The sequence below is a fragment of the Lampetra fluviatilis genome, chromosome 17 (assembly GCF_964198595.1).
Source record: "Lampetra fluviatilis chromosome 17, kcLamFluv1.1, whole genome shotgun sequence".
NCBI classification, from domain to species: Eukaryota; Metazoa; Chordata; class Hyperoartia; order Petromyzontiformes; family Petromyzontidae; genus Lampetra; species Lampetra fluviatilis.
The window spans coordinates 1181690-1204152 of NC_136291.1; the positions used below are offsets into that span (position 1 = coordinate 1181690).

General features: G+C 44.1%; 1 protein-coding gene across 2 annotated transcripts in view; it reads left to right on the forward strand.

Annotated features, from left to right (window-relative positions):
• The window catches only part of NFAT5 (nuclear factor of activated T cells 5), a 55400-nt gene that overhangs the window by 24148 nt on the left and 8789 nt on the right, over positions 1-22463 (forward strand). For both annotated transcript variants that reach the window (XM_078863969.1, XM_078863970.1), the window contains exons 5-9: positions 8631-8821; positions 14776-14948; positions 19949-20083; positions 20525-20580; positions 21567-21699. In XM_078863969.1, coding sequence (XP_078720095.1) covers positions 8631-8821; positions 14776-14948; positions 19949-20083; positions 20525-20580; positions 21567-21699 — 688 coding nt within the window. The remainder of the gene's footprint in view (positions 1-8630; positions 8822-14775; positions 14949-19948; positions 20084-20524; positions 20581-21566; positions 21700-22463) is intronic.

Consider the following 22463-nt stretch of genomic DNA (forward strand, 5'->3'; position numbering starts at 1 on the left):
CGAGTGCAGAAAACATTGCAAGGTTTTTCACTGACAAATTGGTCTCACAAAACAGACTTTGGCTCGGGGACAAGTTGGAGGGTAGGGGTAGGGCTAATGGCGTGTGCATTGCATGTTGGTGTGTGATGAGGACACAGCGTTGCTAGGTCATCTGCATGCATCCAGACTTGTTCATTTCGTCTTATGCGAGTGGCACGGCTCTGCAGTGGAAAAACCAACCCGGTGCTTCTTGATTTGCACTGCGCTGGAATCGGCATGGCACTGATGCGGCTCGGTTTCACGGTGGAAAATGGGTATTGAGTTTGACCCTACAAAACTTGCTGTGGTGTAGCGTTAGGACAAAGACCCAACGCAGAAGATCCCTGGGTTTGATCTTCCAAGAAGCTCATGGTCCACCATAAATCACATCCAGACAAATCAAGGCAGATGCGGATACTCGATGCATGAATGGAAAATAAAAAATTATCCAGCGTGCTACTGTGGTTATCGAGAATAAACCGTACAATGTATAATGACGCAATGCCCGATCCATAAATGAAGGAGACATCGCAGCTATGCACTCTGCTGCTCCTGCTGCGGTTATCTGGCTTAACCACCTGCATGTCAAATTGGAGGAGTTGCTCTGCATCTCCATCAGCCGTACGAAAGAAGAAGGGCAAAGCTAACCGAATTGTCGCCCTGCTGCTTTTACAGATGAATGGGCCTCTGTTAGCTGAGTGTGAATTTACTCGTACATTCTGGCTGGTAAAGTCGTAGGAGGTGAAGTAGGTTTAAACAGGGACATGGCTTCACAGCAGAATGCTGTACGCACAAGTGTACGCTCGGCTTAATTTTATTTTCTGACGAAAAAAATCCTTTCACAGTAGTTGTGTAGTAGTTTTGACATGTTATTTTAGTTGGGGAAGGTTAATAAAGAATCTATTCTGCGAGGAATTGGCGGAGGTGGCTCTGTGATTACCCCGACATGTGTGGCCAGTACACCATGCCAGGCGTGCAAAAAATAGCCCTGTGTAAGTCTGGTTGGCGCCACCACTGGCAACCCTAAATACACTTGACAGCATTAATGTTTTACAGAAACTCAAGCTGCCATTCCCTGTCAGAAGGTAAACATCTAGACTTTTTTTGCGCGTTTGTGAGCTTTCATGCGCTGGAACGTTGCAACAATTTCACCGTCACTCACGTTACCCGTGTGGCAACTGGTAAGCAGATGTTAGGAACAAGACACCCAAAAGGTCTTACATATGTAATGTTAAGATGAATATGAAGCCTGGTTATTTTGTGTGCAGTGATTGTATTACAGATCAGAAAATTGTAATAGTGGAGTGACTGTTGAAGAGTAGAGAAGTGATTCTATGTCTCATAATCAAAAACACATGACTGCCCGTCATATACTTTTGTGCAGAATTGTGGCGAGAGCCCAATTGAACGCCGATGCCCTTAAACTATTGCAGCTTGGACTTGCTCCCCATCACCCCTTGGGAATTCAAGGTGACCTAGAAGAACCCGACTTTGACTGCAGCCAAGTAACAATTGGTCCACATAAAAAAAATTCTACACTAAACATTTAGCATGTCAACTATAGCCGGTCCGTGCCTTCCTTTTCCACAGGTAAACAAAACGTATTTCTCTGGAGTGCTTAACATACTGCTAATCGCTTAATTGCAAAACTCCTTGCGGTTGTTTTGCTCTTCACAAAAAGGAAGTGTGCAAAAAAGCATGGAGCAGTTTATGCTTGTAAATACTCTTGACATAAACAGGAACACATTGATTAGAGAATATATGCAGGTAAATACTATTTTAATTTTGACTGCGAACAAAAGTACGTAGGCTTGGGCAGGACAAGCCACGACAACCGTTGAAGGCTGATGTTAAAGGATAATGATGGCTTGGCAGACGAGGGAGGGAATTCACCTGAAATCCGTGCACTGCGGAGATGGAGCGTGTGTGTGCTGGGTCGGTCGTTGCAACGCGGAACCATGGGGGATGGCGCCATGGGCGAGACCTTCATCCAGAAATTGATTGATATGTTTTTCCTTTTGTGCTGGTGTATGCTTTGGATTTAAACTTACCGAATCTTAAGATCCCCCCCCTCCCCTACTTTCTTTTTATCCTTGCCCCTTGGCCCACTGTTGCTACCTCTGAGATGTTTTCTAAAGGCCCACCAGCACCCGTGCAGTGTGCCTCTTCTTGGCAAATAAAATCACCTTTCTTGCATTGCACCCCTCAAGGCAATTTGTTTTTTTTAAATTCTGCAAACATTTTAAGAAAAGTTCTGCAAACATTTTACTGCATCCCAAAGCAGAAACTTGGCTGTGCCCTCCTGGCCAATCCGTAATTCAGGTTTTTGTGAGGTACAGCCTTCCAGCCTCTGCGGTAGCACACGCTCTGGCCGCTTTATTTTTGAAGCTCGTGCGGCGGCAAAAGCATAGCCCCGTGAGTTGATTCAGGCCAGCCTGGACCTCGACAAAAACAAGTTCCATTGCCAAAACAAGCCCCCTGCAGCCAAATCCGTAGCATAACTCCGCCATTCTCACGATCCCCATGACAGAGCAAAGCATTTAAATGATCCGAACCACCAGCTAATTTGTTATACCGTATTCTCTGGATTTAAAATATTATCTTTGGTTTTTCTTATTGTACTAGCTTGTTTGCCCATCCTAGGACGGAAGCTGTCATATTTACGAAAAAATGTAGCAGAGTATAATTGTATCTTGTGTCAATTTAATGGCAGTGAATCTTGCACAAAAGTACGTCCTCAAACACTTCACTGCAGTTCACTGTAGCACTGTATTAATGGCAGTGATTCTTGCACTAAACTAGATCATAAAACACCTCACTTCACGTCACTGTAGCACTGTATATAACTGACCTTCAATTTGTTCAAATTCACTGCTCTGATACTTTATTCTCTTCTGCTTTCGGTCGCTGGGGTTTAAATAATTTGGAATTCGATACAATATCTGGAAAATTACCGAGAAATGTCTATTTTACCATAGTGTAAAAGCATAAATTAGACTTACCTTTTGTCTCAAGTACTGAAGAAATAAATAAAGACACCAAATCCACTTGGTTGCTGTGGAGAATTATTGATTAGATTCCCTTTCAATAAAGAAATGTCAAACTTAAAGCGAATTTGCAATTTCTTTTTTATTTCTGCTCGACCTGCATTAGTGTAAAAATCCATCCGCTCATGAATATTAATGACGGGAGGGGTGCGGCATGTGGAGGGACGTCACGCTCGTTACACACAAACAGACATTCTTGGCTCATATAAGTAATTTTAAAGCAAAAGTTGGGCGTGCCGTGCCACCAATTCGACGTGTGTTCTCTTGACCAGATTTGTATCGCCGCATTGACAACGGGCACAAGTTTTGGGCGTGTCTTACTTTTCCCAGTGTCTTATAATCCAGAAAATATGGTAATGGTGTGGATGGAGGAAAATATTCAGCAGTTAGCGTCCATTAGTTATGCCTTACAAATTGTCTAAATTCTGTATGCGCATTTTTGCTTTGACGTACGCCAGTTTCGGGCACGTTACTGTGTAAACAGTTTAAAACGCATCAGCCGCTGTCAGGAATTAAAGTGTACACTGTATCCTATTCATTTCCATTAAGCTATATTGATGTTCCCCTCTGGTCACTGGCACTTTGAGCCGTTTCACTACAAAGGCTCACGGTTCGCCCTGAAGCTGGGTAGATTGAATGTGATTCTACTTGGCACTGTGCCATCTCATCTGCAGATCGTCCCGCGCTGCAATTGCACTGTCCCCACAAATCTGCAACCATTTGAAGGGGGGTGGTTATTAGGCTTACATTCCTTTTGTGCTTTTTCTTCTTCTAACTGCTGCTAAATTGGCTCAGTGTGTGGTATCATATGGTCGGCCTGTAAGCCTCAGTTGAGCTGAAGCATTAATATTTTAAACACATTTCCATTGGTGCCTTTCAGAGCCCCCCCCCACCCCCCGTGATCTCGCGTAACACACGACAAATGCGCGAACACAAACGCGCTTCATTTCACTGTCGGCGTACAGTGAGTTTTGAGAGTGCCACCGGCATTAGTGGTACATAACGATCACGCTGGAACACAACAGCTGGTGCTCTCGACACGACGCCTTTCTGCCATGTGATTAACGTGATACGGTCCGTTGTCCTGTAACGCGTAGTTTTCATCACGCGAGAATTTGATACGATGTGATGGATTGAACGGAACCACGTCGCGCGAGTAGGAATCGGAGGTTGTTCGGCTGCCTCGGCGTTGTATCACACGAGGCGGGATGTTTCTAGATGCCTCAGTCTTTGTCCAGCCTGCATACGCATCTCGCGTGCTTCACCCTATATTATTATTTTCGATAACGCGATTTTTGCATAAACGCGGTGTTCCTTGGGAACGCAACTACCGCGTTATAGCAGTACAGACTGTGTTATGGATGCATCCAACTGCAGTTGCTCGACCATTTATATTGTTATGATGTCCTTCTGTAAGCCAGCCTCTACTCGCAGTGAAACTCTCGTATACATTAACTGCAGTTTCTAGCCTTTGTTGTCCTTCCGCTTTCTTCACATGTTGGCGTTTTTCCTGCAAGCAGCTTGAATTCCCTGGCAGTTAATCCACCTCAAACTGATTTTAATTAAATACAAGTGTTTAGAATTATAACGAGAGCTATTAAAAGTCTGTGACTTAATTAACCTTTATTTGCTCTGTGCCATTGGAAGCTGGGTCATTGGATTTTAATGATTATTTAATCTCCCCCTTTGATTGCGTATGAGAAGGTTTAGTGCGCAAAAATGATGCATTGAATATAAATTAAGTGGTCCAGGAAAAGGACATGAGGTGTAGATATCACATGTGTGTAGAGTATTTTTATTTAGTTAAATAAAATGATGGATATACTTCTGTTGCGGTTCGCAAAACATTTGCCCGATGTCTTCAGGAGGCTTTGTTTATATTAGTGTGGAACATTCTTATTCCACTGGATGGATTTGGCTGCTGGATAAGCGCACACAGAATAGTTGACTCTTGCTTGCGCTGAGAAATGTTTTGAATGGTGAAATCCACACACACGCAGGTGGCGTGTTTGTTTTGATACGGTGCCAGGCAGCACATTATTAGGGGCCGAGATGGGGGGCTACTACCACACGTGTGGGTGGACCTTGGACAGAAAGAGGCCGGTGGGCTGAACCGATGTATTCCGAAACTTTCGCAACGTTTATTCACAGTTGACTTTGGTCTGAAGGGCAGCGCACTCACGTGCAGCTCGTAATAAGCAAGGCAGAAATAACAGCATGCGATATGGAAAGGAACTGCTCAATGACATCGGAAAGCTCACGAGCCTTTTGTGAACGTGTTTGTGAGTGAACCGCAGCTCGGGTCAGGTTGAGGTGAACCGACTCACTGCCTTCATAACAACTTGCCCTCTGCAAACAGCTCATACTTTGTAAATTGATACTGCTCTTTCCTTGACAGTTTTGTTTAGCCACACCCCTTTTTTGCAGTACTATTTTAAGTTTACCCTTGTGGGCTTGTCAAGGCTGACCGGTTAGCCGATGAAATCCACCCTTAATTCAGCGAGGCTCATGTTTGGACATGGCTCATGTTTAGACATGCTGCTGCGGGTGGTTTGATTTTTATCAAGAGGTGGGTGGGGAAACGAGTGGCGGGAATGCGTGCAGTGAGCTGCCAAAAAATAACCCTTTAGAATACCTGTTGGTGAATGCATATACATTGTTGCATAAATATTATGCAATAGGTGTGTTAACTTCAGGGCTTTACAACCCCCCAATGCCTGGAATGATGACGGCCAAAATTACCGAGTCCTTTTTACTGTATTTGTATTACCTACCAATGTTTGTTATTACATTCTGTGGGAAAGGATTTCATGCCAATAACTGATAACAGATTTGCCATTAATTGCTCAGGCAAGTGAAATGGGAAGTGAGTGATACTGGCAAATTGGACTTCGTTTTAGGCCATTACTGAACCATGGAGTAATGACTCTTGGTGTTAAACATCAATGGAAACGAAAAGAGTACTAGGTAACCACAATGGCATGCCAACACTTTGACATTTTATTCCACACAATGAGGTCTGGGTTTTTTTTTGTGGCACATTTAACTTAATGACCATTAAATGTGTTCACTGAGAACTGTAACGAAGGGCTAGATATTTCTTATTGGTTAATGAACCTGTTTTATATGAGTATACAATTTTTGCAGCATCCTAAAGTACAATTTGTTGAAATTATATTTACTTGAATAAGCTTTTTTAATAATCCGTAATTCACTTTTTCCAATGATATTTTATGTAAAAACATACTATTGTATGTAAGGTTTCAAAGGTATATGTCAAGCCCTTTGTCAATCCACTGCTGGATATGGATCTCCCCCACACCCTGTGGTCATGGGAGTTATTTGACAATACTTTGCCACACATGTCGGTGAAGGTGGGGGAAGGTTTAACTTACAAAACTTAGATTTCAGAACTTTATGCCAGTCTTTCTAAATGCTAAAGGCATTTGTGTGGTCCGTGCTGGCAGTATTTGGAAACAAACCCATGCTTTATTGTTTGCATGTTCGAGCTTGGCTTGAATCTGATGGTAAGTGTGTGGGCGTGCTGGCGACAGAGAGCCATTGCCCCCAGCCTTGCCAAGCCAAGCGGAGGCCCACAAGAGGCTTGGCTCAAACTAAAACTTTTTCTATTCACAGGGAGCAGTGTTAACCCGAATATCTACAGTGGGGTTTATTTCAGACTTTTTTTTCAGATTGCTCCATTGGAATTGCTAATTTGAACCCAAAACTAAACTTTGTAATATAAAATAAAATAAATACCTCTTGTAATCAACCTGTTTATATTGTTTTCTTGGCCATGAGCAATCCTGCCAATTTTTTCTTTTAATCTGGCATCGTTGTTGGAAATTTCGATGCAACGTGTGCTCCAACATGCTGTGGACTTGCCTGCACCTACCCGGTGCGCAACTGAGAAAGTCAGATTTGGATGCCCTGGCCACACTTGCGCACTTTGTTTTTCTCACGAAGTACACCATTCCACTGGCACCCGAGCTGACCTGTCGCAGTGTCTAGGTGTGGCGTATCCATGCCTGGGATTGTCCTAACTTTGTTTTGTGACTCATTAAATGTTGCCGGACGAAACCAAACCTCCAATTACAGCCATTTCACACACGCAAGCAAGCAGCGTGGGGCCCATGGGCAGGGTCGATAATGCTGACCTAAGCATAAGGTGATCCCTTTTAACCCCATTCCCTTATTTCAGCAGACAACATTAATCATCTGTCGTTTTGTTTGACATTTAAGCTCATTCTTTGATGTTTCTCTAACATCGGTATTATTTCATAGTTTTTACTGTTGGCTAATTGTCACACATGCTTTTGTGTGTGCTGAACTTCACACGGTCTTCTGGCACTAGTGATGACCTCGTTGTCACTTGAGCCGAGGAAAAATAATTCCGAGCATGACCCTTCAGCAGCTGAAAGTGGCTTTTAAATACAAACAATGGCTTTGCTGACCCTGAGAACAATGCCTCTTTATGTTTTGCACATTCTATCATTGTAAACTTTGAACTTTGAAAACCAAGCTGGTAACCCCTGATGTACAGGAGGGGGGGGGAGGGGTGGGGGGGATCAGAGGTGTATGAGTGGTAATTGAAGCAAAGAAAATAAAGAAGAAAAAGTATCACAAAATTTAAGAAAATACGTAGCTTAGACCTCTAGTGCTATGTCTGCATGTTGAGCATTGGGTTGAGAATCTAACGACAGTTGCTTTGGGAAGCAATAATCGATTCCAAAAGTCGTGGAATCAAATGGCATGCATGATTGGTTGAACGGATTGGCACGCTCGAACTTTCACACAGTGCGATTGGTCGAATGGACACAGGCACGTGCATGGCTGGACTGTATAAACATTTCGGTATGTGTGGAAAGACGATCATTGATATTTTATGATATGCATGTGTTTCGTAATCCTTAAAGACCCCCGAATTGAACAATCCTTGGTGTGTGGCAGTGGTTGCAACTTGAGAATCAATTTCTTTAGCCACGCAAGGCTATCCCGAAGGTCGCTGTGTTTTCACAGGCGTAGTCTGCAGTAGTTTAGTTGTAGGGACGATCTTGCAATTTGTAATCTAAATTAGTGTGTTGCGTGTACATTTTCAAATGTGGTCAATTTGGATCATAACGCCAGCACTTAAAATAGTCCTACTCTTTTGGAATGACATCACAGAATCCTTTAACGTCCGCTGTGAAGTAGATATGTATTTTATGGATAATACACCTGCCATATTAATAGGGGCGGTAAGCCGGATTCGAACCGCAAACCTCTGCAACAAGCGGCTAATGCACTACCGCTGGAATTCGTCACCGCCCCCGTAGGGGAAGCTGCGGTCGAACTGTTTCGGTGGCGAACGGAATCTTGTTTAAGGGACAGACCGATTTGCTTACCTTTCCTATACTTTTTGCGCTCCTATCGTGTTTTTGTATTGTTGTTGTAACGTTCTCACCCCGTGCCTGTACTGGACACCTGTGGAAAAAAAGTTGAATTGCTCATCGGATTCCTCCCGTGTAAATAACTATTCCGATTCTGACGAACGCCGTTGAACGACCCATCCTTTGCCCGTTGCAGCTGGAGAGCTACAAGGAGCCAGTGACGCTGCAGGTGTTTGTGGGAACGGACTCAGGGCGGGTGAAGCCGCACGGATTCTACCAGGCGTGTCGTGTCACGGGGCGCAACACCACCTTCTGCAGCGAGCTGGAGGTGGAGGGCACCACTGTCATCGAGGTCACCATGGACCCAGCCAATGACATGACTCTGCCGTGAGTTTCCCCCCCTGAGCTGCGTCCCTCTGTCTGCCTCGCGTTTGTATGGCTCACCATCACGTCTGTGATTATGTTAATGTGCTTACCGTAAGGGAAAGGTATAAGCAGTTGCTGGTAATGGTAAAGGGACAAGGACTGAGATTTCTTACGCGTGCCCCTGCTGGTGTAATGGTCTCCTCTGCAAGAGGGAACTTTAGGATAGCACCTCTCGAAAGGGTATGTTGGTCTACTCTTCCATGCTGCTCCAGATGTCTTGGAAGTGGTGGGTGTGACCAACACTTTACCACGCACAACCCTGCCTTTGACCAAATTGCCTGGAATGGGTCTGGATCTCATTAGATTTTGGATGCTTAACAGGGTTCAGCCTGGATGGTTCTTGGATGGGGACCACCATCACAAGGGGGGGTGGGGGGGGGTCATAGGTGCTTGCGTGGCTACGTGGTGGACAGTAGCAGGCAGTGCGGCAAACTCCATTGCTGTGCTCTGCTTCGGTGCTTCCACATCAATGCTCCCTGCCTTCAAAACCGCACTGACCGGTACGGTGAAATATGGTCGAATCACGCAGATGACTCATTCAGCTGTGGGGAGGCCCTCATCCTATTCAACTATTTAACTTTTTTTTTATTTTACGACTAGCTTGTTTGCCCGTCCTCGGATGGAAGCTGTAATATTTACGAAAAATTGCGCAGAGTATAATTGTATCTTGTGTAAATTTAATGGTAGTGAATCTTGCACGAAAATATGTCATCAAACACTTCACTGTATTAATGGCAGTGAATCTGGCACTAAACTAGATCATAAAACACCTCACTTCATGTCACTGTAGCACTGTATATAACCGACCTTCAATTTGTTCAAATTCACTGCTCTGATACTTTATTCTCTTCTGCTTTCGGTCGCTGGGGTTGAAATAAATTGTAATTTGATCAAATATCTGGAAAATCACCGAAAAATATAAATTTTACCATAATGTAGAAGTCTAAATTAGACTTACCTTTTGTCTCAAGTGCTGAAGAAATAAAGAAAGACACCAAATCCACTTAGTTGCTGCGTAGAATATTTATTAGATTCCCTTTCAATAAAGAAACGTCAAACTTAAAGCAAATTTGCAAAAACATTTTTTATTTCCGCTCGACCTGCGTGAGTGTAAAAATCCATCCGCTCATGAATATTAATGACGGGAAGGGGGGGGGCTCATTATAGTAGTAATGTCAGGTCCACCGAGCTGGCCACAAATAATGATAGCTCAACGAATGTGGAAATTTCTAGCAGGCAAATTCTCTGGATGCACGTTTCATCCAGCAGTGGACTGACATGTACAATATAAAGGTGAAGCGGTGTGTCCTTGTGCCTTATCATGTTGCAGCTTTTCGTGTTAGACAGTCATCAGGTGTCATCACGTGCCTGCGGTATGTATTTGGCATGCGTTTGATATGAGAAGATTGGTAAATGTGAAAAGGTGTGCACTGTATTGGGGTATGTGGAATGAAGTTTGAGAATCCCTTGCATCGACAAATATAAATCATGCAACCGGTTCCTTCATGGCGACAGTCTACTGTGTGTACAGCACTTAATATGCTGTGTTTTTCAGGTATGTTTTTTTAGAGCCTTGAAAATGGAAACACATGCAATGTCGAATGAGCACCATATATAAGTAATCTGCAATCAATTTGTAACACTGTATTTATTGAACCTGGTTCATTTAGCAAAGAATGCACATGTGGTTAATGCAAAGTTGGGATATTGAGCCAGCGCATCAAGAGATTTCACTAATGGATCCTAGTCATGACAGGAACAGGGAACAACAAAATGCATTGTCCTTTTTCGTGACATGTTTTAAAGTGTAGTGAACCTAATGATTCACACAATTTGTGTTTGGCTCAGTCTGTGAGTTGTGGTATGTGTACAACCCTTTTGTAAATTAGCTCCCACATTCAGCGGGTCTCATAGGTTTGTTTTAACCGCACATCATGCTGTTCAGTGCGGGTTGGTGAAGGTGGGGAGCATATATTGCGAGCAAAGAAGTTCATTAAAACAATGGGGTTTACTGCATGGCCCATCTGCTGCTGACCACGTATCCCCACAGCAGCGTATCACACCTGTAATTTCACGTTGGTCGCCAATGGAAGCACTGTCCAGGCTTAAGAGTGCTTGCATAATATTTGGTGATATAGGGGTCATAGGTCTCGGTGGTTTGGTCATAGGCGAAAGCACTGTGGTATGGAGGTCCAAATTGACAGACTCACCCATTCCACCTTCGGCGTATCTATCATTCAGTGTAACAGTTGAAACTGATATTTGGGGGAAAAAAGCCATTTATTTTTTAGCGTGCGTGTATCACGCCGTAAAGCAGGAAGTGTAAGGTCGAGTAATCCGTTGCCTGTAGTCAGTGGTAATCCGCGCTTGTCCGATGTCAAATTCAAATTGTTCACGTTAGCGAAAGGGCAGCAGTATAAATAAACTTTACAGCTTTACTCGCCAAAATCCCTTAATGCTTCTCCACACTTTGTTTACACGCGCGGAGGCGGTGCTAACATGGTAGGTGTCAGCTTCGACAGGTTCGCACATCTCCTCCGGAGGTCCGCCTTTCGTGCTGGTTATTGAGCGGAGCAGGAACCTTGTAACCCCCACCGTAGCCAAGGTCGCCAGCTGTGCGCAATCCTAAATAAAGCTGGCATTAGGCAAGATTTGGAAATGACGCATTTTCATTATTGTTTATAAGCCCCGGGTGATGTCAGTGATGCGCTGAGTTGGAAACCGGTCAAGGACTTCTGGGTTAGCAGAATAAGCTCCTTTAAAATGCGGACAATTTCTAGCTATAGTGGTGGAGACAAAGTAATAATAAAGCTGTGAGTTTTTTCCCCCCGTCCATGGAGTCATGCTGATGTACTAGATATGTACACAGGATATTTAAGTCATCATCATCAGCCATGCTCGAAGCTGTCACCATTTCTCACAATCCTATGATATCCACCTAGCATCTGCACATAGGCTGATTTTGTCACTTCATCTCATCTAGGGATGTACTTTGAATGCGTTCCGTTCCCTGGCCTCCACACTGTCATTATTCTTCACCATCAGTCCTCACCGCTTGTAGAATAGTAATGTAATATCGCGATTGAAAGATCACTGAAATGTCACTGAATAGCACTCACCTTTGTGAGCTGGTCCAGGGCTACCTGTGAGATGGTAAAGTTGTATGCGTCTCACAGCAGCATATTTCCCTATTAAGGCTTTAAGACATTGATTAATAATATTAGAGAAAAATCCTAATCTCCACTGATTGGAATGGTGCGTGGAACAACGTTAAATGGCTGGAACGTGGCAAATAGTATTTGTTGGGCTATAATACAGAGCCAAGGAGTAAGTGCTTTAGTCACCCTAATGTGTTTATTCCCACCATTAAATGTCGATGCTGTGGATAGCATAGAGCAGTGGCGTGCCTTTCATGTTTGTCTGGTTTGGCATTTGCATTGTGACCATTATGCTTCGCTTAAATGTGTGGACCAAGCGTGCAAGTAAGAGAAAAAGAAAAGAAAAAAATCAACTAGAGCGTGTGTGGGAACCGATTGAAAACCATCATGCTCTTGCACAAATTATGTGCTGTTGTAGCCAAGAATGTTTCCTTTAAACACTTCCATATGCGTATCATGCTGTCCATACAACACATATATAACGCCCATTTTAAACCTTTAAAACAGCTCGCCTTTAGTGGCTTCCCCCCCTTTTTCCACCTGATGACGATCGCTTGTGTTGCGATCGAAACGTCGTAGTTTTTTGTTTATTTTTTGAACCCATGTACGTGACTTTACCGAAAGACCCAAAGAATATTAATTCCTGCAGTCACGAAAGCTTCAAGTCGAGATTTAATCTCTTACACATTAGTCATGGGTGAAATAAAATTATTTTTGTAGGATGGTACAGAGGGGAAAATAGAGCCATGAAGTTCGCTATCCCAAGAATTTGGCGGGAACCCACTGACCACTCAAGCAACTGCTACTTCTGCATGGTGGACCCTTCCAAATGTCTGACTGACAAGAATGCACTTGCTTTTGACGTATCCGGACCTTCCTTCATCCATCGCCCCGGTGCCATACTGCCATGAGCTCCCCGTACCCACTCCTCCGGAGAGAGAGAGCAGCCGTCTTTAGAAGAGAGCAACAAGTCGGAGAGCGAGGTAGACGTTGTAGATCCAGATGACAATTTCAGAGAAACCCATATTACCCCAACCAAAAAGACCTCAACGACTTGATCAGAGATCTTGGTCTCATCAAGTCCAATGCCGAGCTTTTGGCATCGAGGCTCAAGCAGTGGAACTTGTTGGATGAAAGTGTGCAAGTCGCAGATCAGAGGAAGCGTCGCCAACCTTTTTGCAGCTTCTTCGCCCGTCAAGATGGGCTCTGCTTCTGTCACAATGTGACCAGTCTGTTCGAGGCAATCGGAATCGCCTGTAACCAGAATGAGTGGCGCCTCTTCATTGACAGCTCATCCAGGAGCCTCAAAGCCGTGCTGCTCCATTATGGTAACAATTACCCGTCTCTTTCCCTGGCTCACTCAGTGTACCTCAAAGAGGATTACAACAGCATCAAGACCTTGCTGGATGCCTTGAAGTATGATGAGCACGGCTGGGAGGTCATCGGAGACATCAAATTGGTGGCATTCCTGATAGGTCTCCAAGGCGGTTTTATCAAGTTTCCCTGCTATCTTTGCCTTTGGGACAGCAGGGACACCAAGGGGCACTACCACAGGCGGGACTGGCCACAGCGGACCGAGTTCTCTGTGGGGAGGAACAATGTCAAGTGGGAGCCACTGGTAGACCTCCGGAAGGTGCTGATTTTACCAGTGCACATCAAATTGGGCCTTATGAAACAATTTGTCAGAGCTGTAGATAGGGAGTCGGCAGCCTTCAAGTACCTTCAAGACTTCTTCCCGAAGCTGTCTGAGGCAAAGGTCAAAGCCGGTGTCTTCGTCGTACCACAGATAAAGAAGATCCTGGAGTGCAATTAATTCCCCAAGAAGCTCACTAGCAAGGAGAAAGCGGATTGGAACAGCTTTGTCTTGTCGCAGCGGTTCGTGGCTTCCTGGGCAATCACAAGGTCGAAAACTATGTGGAGCTGCAAGGCGAGCGCTTCCACCAGGATATACTGGACTTTGAACGCTGCTACCAAGAACAGTATAACGAGAACATGATGGAAGACTACCATTGGGGGCTGATTCGTGAAAGTGATTTACAGTATAATCGTACATCTCGAAAATGTACTCCCTTCTAAATATTTTCTAGTCATTTTTGTATTACTTTAGTATAAATACATTATTTCTATTCGTATGTTGTTTTTTGTGACTTTATGTTAACGACAAGACACAAATTCGCCGCTTTCTCATTGATAATAGATACATTTCAAAATATCACTGTGCTGGTCACAAAAGCAAAGTTTGTGGGGAATGATATCCATTTTCTATACTTTTTAGGCATAAGCAATTAGGAAATAACACTGACTACCCAGGAACAAAAAATTGTGTTACATAGTGTAATCAGTCCAAACAGAGAACCAGCCTTTCAGCTCCTCTGGTGGGCTTTCTGGTTGAATACCACGTGTTTAGTCCGGCATGACGTCCCACGTTTTGCTTCATGGTGTTGGGGGAGCTTCTTCAGGAGTCTTCTCGATTTCCAATCAGATCCAAGGAGCAGCAACATTCTAGACCAGTGGTTCTTAACCTTTACTGCATCCTTGCACTCCTTTGGTTCTCAATTGTAAAACAATTGTAATGTTCATAAATAAATAACATAGGTTTGATGACACAAAGTAGTTGTACTTAGGTGCCCGTGCTGAATGTGTTTTTCGATGATTTAATCTAAAAAAAAATCTGGCCATGTCTCGCACCCCCCCCCCCCCCACGTGTGCAACCATTAACCGTTGGTCGTCATCACCGCCCCCCTCCCCCCCTTGCAGCGTGGACTGCGTCGGCATCTTGAAGCTGCGCAATGCAGACGTGGAGGCTCGCATCGGTCCCGTACGCTCCAAGAAGAAAAGCACGCGCGTGCGCCTCGTGTTCCGCGTCACCATCCCGCGACCCGATGGGCCGGCCCTCACCCTGCAGGCCTGCTCCACGCCCATCCTGTGCAGTGAGTGCCGACGCTGCACCTGACCGACCATACTCGGTGGCAAGATGTTACGTCCCTCGCCTGATCTACAGGAGGTAGTGGGTTTGATTCCAACCCTCACATCTGCTGTATATTTTAAGTTTGCATGTGTCTCTCTCTCTCTGGCCGGGTGGATTTTTCTCCAGTTTTTCCCTCCACATTTAGAAACATGCGTTTTAGAGTATTTGACTGCAATACATTTCCACGTGATAAACCACTTAGTTGAGCTGCTGTCATCTCTGGCCAGGTTGCTTCTGAAAAGAGCTATAAAGCTCAGTGGGCCTTACCTGGTAAAATAAAAAGTTTGTAGTTTTATAGTTTATACTTCACCTCAGTTTTACGAGGTAGTTGTGGGACAGTATTAGTGGGCAGTGCAGTTTCTTTGGTGCCCATTGTTTATTGTTATTACTACACTTGTTTACCAAGGAAGATATTAACCGGTTTGTAACCCAGTCCCTCCTTCACAAACCCACACTGACCAGCACGGTGAAGTATGGTCAAAACAACCCCTTAACCAACATGGGGAGGCCTTCATCCAGCAGTGTAATGAAAAAGAGATGGCCGTTACATACAAAGTTATTAATGTACAAATTGATTATACCTCGCAATTTCTGCTTAAATGTGAGAAGTGGCTCTGTTAAACTCTACAGAAAATACGAACGCTGCATTTCTATATTAAACTTGTGCCCGTGGATGCCGTATATGTGGCATAGGCACCCTGGCCTTGAGGGTGCATGTGTCCACCCTTGTGATGAGCAGTAATTAGAATGTTCTGTTCTTAAGTGGACCCAGGGTGTGTGATTATTTTCGTTCATGTCAATTTGCCATGTATAGCGTTCTGGGGGATTCAAATCGTTGCATGTTACGCCACGGGGAGTTTGGCCACAGAGTAATCAATACTTGTGGACGTTCAGGCTTTCACAGGCAGTAGCCTCATAAAGTAAGCAGTCAGTCCGTACTGAGAAGCTAGCGTTTCATTGCTAGTGCGCAAGCCGTTGAAACAGATATATTTGCGTGTACTATGTACTCCCGTAGCAAGAAACCTCATGAGGGACTCTGAAAGTTTGCAGTCACAATGACACCCTGTACTGTGTTTCTTGGTATCGTTGCGTTTTATGCACTTGACACAAGAGATTCTGTCATGTGGAAATAGCAATATTTACAAGGGTAGCTCGAATTTTGATATCCAGTTGGAAATATCCATCGGAGGCGACCCACCGGGGGAGCACTGCTAGAGTGCGATTGCGTCAGAGGGGCAGGACTTTGTGGCATTTGGCAAAGTACCCAACTGTGAAACTTAATCTCACGAAGGCTGGTGGATCGCCGAATAAACTCCTGAAATAAAACCCATTTATTGGCAGAAGAAAGATAAGGTCAAAAGGTACATGATGTGAACTGTTCAACTTGGGTGATTGTGATTAATATTATTTGAATGGAAAGGCTGAGAAGAAAAATACTTTTATATAAGCACACAACTTTATCTGTGATGAACGCTGCACTTTCCGTCGTTTTCATGCAGGGGGCGCTGCAAACCTACGCGCCCCCTGCATGAACGACGGAGGCGCAAGGACAGACGTTTGATTACGTTGGAATTGATTAGCAGACGGCGGTCTTCTCGCATGGCCAGCTCTGTCGCCTTATCTCGATCCCGCAATCCCAAACAGGTGAAAGTCTGCATCGAACCGAACCCCCAGCAAGGCCATATCTACTTAACGACGAAAGAAAATTTACACGAAATGTCGTTTTCAATTAAGCCTTTCAGATGTAAAATGATCTCAGCTTTTAATGAAGAAGTAAAATTATGTAATTCAAAAGATAATACATTTAAAAGATGTTTCATTTTAAAACTTCAAAACGGATTCTTGGGTGCTTGCGTGAATGTGTCGTTCATGTGCAATTTCTTTTGTGACTTTCCTGGCCGAAGGCCGTAAATGGTTGTGAGGAGCACCACAGGCGCCCCCGAACAACCCCTAGTGATAAAATAACAAAATGTTACAGCCATATGTCCCTTCTCTGCTGGATGAAGGCTCCTCAAGCCGTTTGAGTCATGGGAGTTGATTGACTATACTTCGCCACGCTGGTCAATGCGGGTTGGTGAAGAGAAGTGTAGGCAGGACAAATGAGACTTTATTAATAGCCATGCTTGATGAAGGGTTCCATCTCCGCAAGTGGTCATCCTCATCGCCTTTTTTCTTTTGGCGGGAATCGCTGTCATCATTTTCCTACGATCACATTTTAAACTGTTTATGATAGAGAAGTGTATAATGGGCAGTTGAGAGGCAAAGCAACCCTTGTGTGACAGCTGGACTTAGTAACGGTTGTTGTACTCTTGAGAACATATTATAAATGTCTATAAAATATAAATAACTATCAAATGCCATTGTGGCTGGCTTTTGTAAAATGTGAACAGGCATTTCATTTGATGGAAACTGATGCAGTTATCTAAGCTCTCATAATCAAAGGTCTAAATAAAATACAGTAATGTAGAAATGATCAAACCAATTAATCCTTTGTTAATCATAATTCATTATGGCCACTAACACGATTCATCCTTAGCTCGTGTAAATAAAAAAATGCCTACAACAAAAAAAACCTGAGTCGGGCTATTGAGCAGTGAATCTGCTCTGCTGTTGCCAGTCACCTCTGTCACACGCTGCCTTTGTGTCCCTGGCACCACTCCGTGTGCCCCGCTAAACTGATCACTGGTGTGACTGTGCTAAATAAAGAAGCTCTTTATCCTGGCTTGAGGGTTTCTGTAAACCTGCTGATTACCGTTCCCAGTTTGTAAGTCAGGGGTCAACTGTTCCACGCACAGAGTCGATGCTAATGGTTATGCCCCCACCATGCCCCACACTGGCAGACGTATAAATTGTCCCACGTGGCATTCTCAACCCAAAAGGAGGACATACTGGGGGAAAAGCACAGAACTTTTAAACAAGAGCGTGGGTTGTAAATGCATTTTATCAACGAGACTTTTGAAATTTATATCACGTTTAGCAAAAACATTTTTCTCAGGAGTGATACGTTTTTTGTGTAAGAATGCCCGGGCGAGCCAGCTGGCCTGGGGCACTGGAAATGGGAGAGGGGAAAGGAGAGTAATTTAATACAGACGGTCGGCTTTCGAAGGCTCGTAGATGAACTGAAATCTAGGTCACGGCACACAAGAGGTTGCTCGGCTCGTCATGTATGGCCACATAACACAGACGTGCCTCGCGTCTTTATTTAGGATTTTGGGAAGCCCTGGACCAGCGTAGGTATGAAGTCCCGTGCGTGCTCTCATACCAGTGCAAGGATAACCGTGTGACTCAATCCGAGAATATTATTTTATAACTGACATTGGGCGAGATAAAAAAAACTATTACCTTTGTACAGATAACATTGAAGTTGAATTTGTTCATTGCTCACTTGTGTCTGTAGGGTTTGACACACTGCACTGAGGTGTCATCATCATGATCATTACCAATCATCATAAGCCTTGAATATGTAAATAAATAATTAGGTGAATGTTTAAAAATCTTTTCCAAAAAAAGATGCGCATGATTTGCGTATTTAACACTGATTGTAGATCATTTAACTTAACTTTAAATCTTCTTGGTTCTTTCGGTAAAGTCACGTAGAATGGACAGACCTGGTCTTCACCTGAGGACGGCTGCTTGCGTTGTGGCTGAAACGTCGTGAGAATTATTCAATGTTTTATTTTTATTATTTTATTATTTCCATTCTACGTGACTTTACCGAAAGAACCAAGAAGATGAATCCCTGCAGTCACGAAAGCTTTAAATATAAATTTTACTATAAATATTAACAGTTGTAACTGTGTATGTTAGATGAACACAACCAAGGACATAGCAGTACAGATCTCAAGCAGAGAAGCCTCAACAGTGTTTTGAGGGCATCTGGGCCCTTTTAAGGTAATTAAATCAATACCGAACATGGGACAATAGACAGAGCCCAATGCCGTATCCCGTGACCGAAGAACTCCGCGCGTCCTATTTTTATCTCGAGCAATCGGTTGACATTGAATAACATGCGGCAGTTGTTGCAACATTTCATGCAGTGGAACAACATGGGTTCGTACTGATTTACACCTTCCCCTAGCAATGTACCATGAATAGCGTGCAGACCACTTGGGGCTCCGTTCTCTTTTCGTGCTTAGAATTCCCTGCGCCCCTCCCCACAGTGAATCGAACTATGCTTTTTGGTAGGATATTTATAAGCAAATATTTGTAAACTGTGGTGTATTTTGTTACAAGCGTTTCGGTAACCGATAGCTTACTGATATCAAAAGAACACCCTGATTTACACACAATGTTTTTTTGGCACTCGTAGTTTCAAGAGTTGAACAATACTGTTAGCACATTTGAACTTCCATATAGCACGATTATTATGATCGTTGGCTTGTTTAACCAGGAAGGCCTCGCTCAGTCTCAAGACTCTTTCTAAAGACGGCCTGGCGACGTTTTTTCACAGCATAGTGAAATGAATGCCGTGTGTAATCCAAATGGATTGGTTTGCAGGAAATCTTTTAGCATTGTGATATTTGGCCAATGCAAGTTACATTGTTTTATTTTTAGCAATGAGAGGAAACCGGAGTAGCCGGAGGAAAAGCCTTGCAGATCGGGGGAGAACAGACTCAACGCAGAAAATGCGCCTGAGTCGGACATGGAACCCAGGACTATCTTACTGTGGCACGAGTTACCACTGTGCCACCCTGCCACCCGTGATAATCTGTCCACACACACACACAATTCTACAAAATTCTGATGTTGTACTACTTTTAAACAGTCCAACTTGTTAATTGGCGTGAACTGCTGTAAAGCGTGGTGATTCGAATGACAGTTGTTGTTGCCGAGGATCATCGCTTGCGATATCAGCTGCAGCATTTTCCTTGCACGGTTGTGGTTACGACTGTGGTCACTGCAACAACGGTGGCCTCGTCGACGATGGTGATAATTATCGTCTCTTGCTGCTGTGTCTTGCAGCTCAGCCAGCAGGAACTCCAGAGATCTTGAAAAAGAGCCTGCACAGTTGCTCGCCACAAGGGGGTGAGGAGCTCTTTATCATCGGCAAGAACTTTCTCAAAGGTGTCAAGGTCATCTTCCAGGAGAACGCAGCAGGTGCGTGCCGGGGCAGAGCTCCCCGTGTGGTTGGGGGGGTGGGATGGCCGTCGGAGGGTATAACGGGGTTGTGGTGGTGGGAGATGCGAGGTGAAATGACTGATGAAAGGCGACTGGGGTAGGGAGAGATAAGTGGCCAATTGTAGGGCTTGGGGGGGGGGGCATTTTGAGTGAGTGCGGTGACCTCCGTGACCTCCAACGTAACGTCTAAGGCATGTGATGTTTTTCTATTACACACATCAGAAGTTGCTGTAGAGCCATCGTGTTATTTTGAGTAAAACAGTCAATGTATGTTCAGCTTGATAGCTGTCTGTATTGTCTTGCTGTTGACCCACGGCTCTATTAAAATTGTAATGTCACCAATACGACGCACTGTCTGCTGGCATTCCCTGAAGAGTTTGACACAAACCATGTTTGTTTTGTTCTGTCCTCTCGATGCAGAAGGACAAGTTGTGTGGGAGGCAGAAGCAGAGATTGATATGGAGTTTTATCACCAGGTATTCACATTTCCATTATTCTTGCATTCGGAGCATGCAGTGATGTGCCATCTTGAGACGCGGTTGCATTTAAAGGCAATGTACATCAAAATTTTATTGTGCTGCATAACTTCAGGAGCAATGCTGCTGCTATCAAACAACATGTTAGTATTTGACAAACCATCAGCGCTAAAAACAAATAAAAAACAATGCTTCTAAAAGTGAAAATTAATGCACATTGCCTTGATAGACATTGGATTTTTTTAGGTTTACTGTTTGTCGATGCGCAGTAAATACTCCCGTGCGTCAGCTGTGGCAATGGATGCTCTTCATGGCTTGGATGTTGTAATTTGTATAAAGATTGTCTCATCTTGCCACAGGGTGAGTTTTCGCCTTGCGAAGTGTTCCACTCGGGTAACTTAATAAAAGTCCTTGTGTTCCTGCCATGTTGGTATTAAGCGTTAAATAAACAAATCTGCTTTGGTCTGTTTTCATGCTGTTTGTTAAATGTAAATGCAGCATCCTGTAAAACCGTTGCACTGTAAGATTTCCAGTTGCAGATTTCTGTGTGGTGGGGAGCAGTGGCACAGTGGTTTCCCACACTACTACAAATACACGAACCAGAGTGAAATTCCCAGCCATGGCTAAACATCACTGGCAAGTGGAATCTGAACCTGTCTTTGGCCTCCAGTAGATTAACTCAGCATTAAATGAGTGCTTGGCAAGCTGTGAAAATATCTGCAGTAGGGAGACCAAGGCCATACCATTATCATGCCGGCCTTTATAAGTGCTCGCTAACAGCAAATATGTAAAGAGGGGGGGCAGTTTCTTCAGACTTCAGATTCGAGGGGGAGCCTCATCTCACATTTTGCCCCGCTCCTCCAAACATCTCTTGGCGACCCCAACTATTGCAGCACTTGCGCTGTAGAGCGAGAGATCTTTGTCTTTCGTTGTTTTCCTTATTGTTCCCTTCGTGACACGTATCTGTGCGTGTGTGTGATGTGCAGAACCACCTTATAGTGAAAGTACCGCCGTACTGCGACCCCGACATCGCCAGTCCTGTGTCTGTGGGGATTTTTGTGAACAGCAGCGCAGGGCGGTCGCATGAGGTGCAGCCGTTCACGTACACACCCGACACAGGTAAGGGGAGAGGGTCAGCTCGTGCTGGGTTTCCGTAGAGTGGTCACATGACGGGCTCGCTATTTGTGTATAATAGTACCAAGGAGATGGAGCGATGAAATCGACTTGTGCAGGTGCTTAGGTGGCTTATTACATCACAGGATCGTGCGAGGTGGTGGCGGTGACTTGGGGATGCCTTCATCCAGCAGTGGATTGACCATGGCTGATGAGTGGGCTCACCAAGTTAAAGGTTTTGGAGGGGCCAGCTTTTCGGAGAGACGGTGAAAAAAAATAATTACACGTAAATTCAGTTTTCATGATTTAATATCATGTGGATAGGAGCACTTGTATGTTCATGTTTTTAGATTTAATGTACATGCATTATTGGGATATCTCCAAAATGCTCATCCCTTTACACCACGTGTGCCTGTGGAGTTAAATAAATATTTTAGTTTCATCAACATAGCACCGTTTTTATTAGACCCCCAGCTTTGCAATAAAAAATGCCTGCGGAGGCGTGAAGGTTGGTATGCAGTTGTAGGTTTGCCAAAAGAGGTTGTTGATTTCACGATAGCAATGATTAATGGTGCTCCACTGTTGTTGTTTGTGTGGTGGGTTTAATGCAAGGTTTTTAATTACGTGTGCAATATTTTAGGAGTCGGTGGTTGATTGGATAATGCATGTGACTTTGAGTAGCCATAGCTAGATGTATATATATATGTAGAACTTATTTCGCATGGTACATAGCCAACCATGCTAATAGGAGGTGTGGAATACTGGATGTG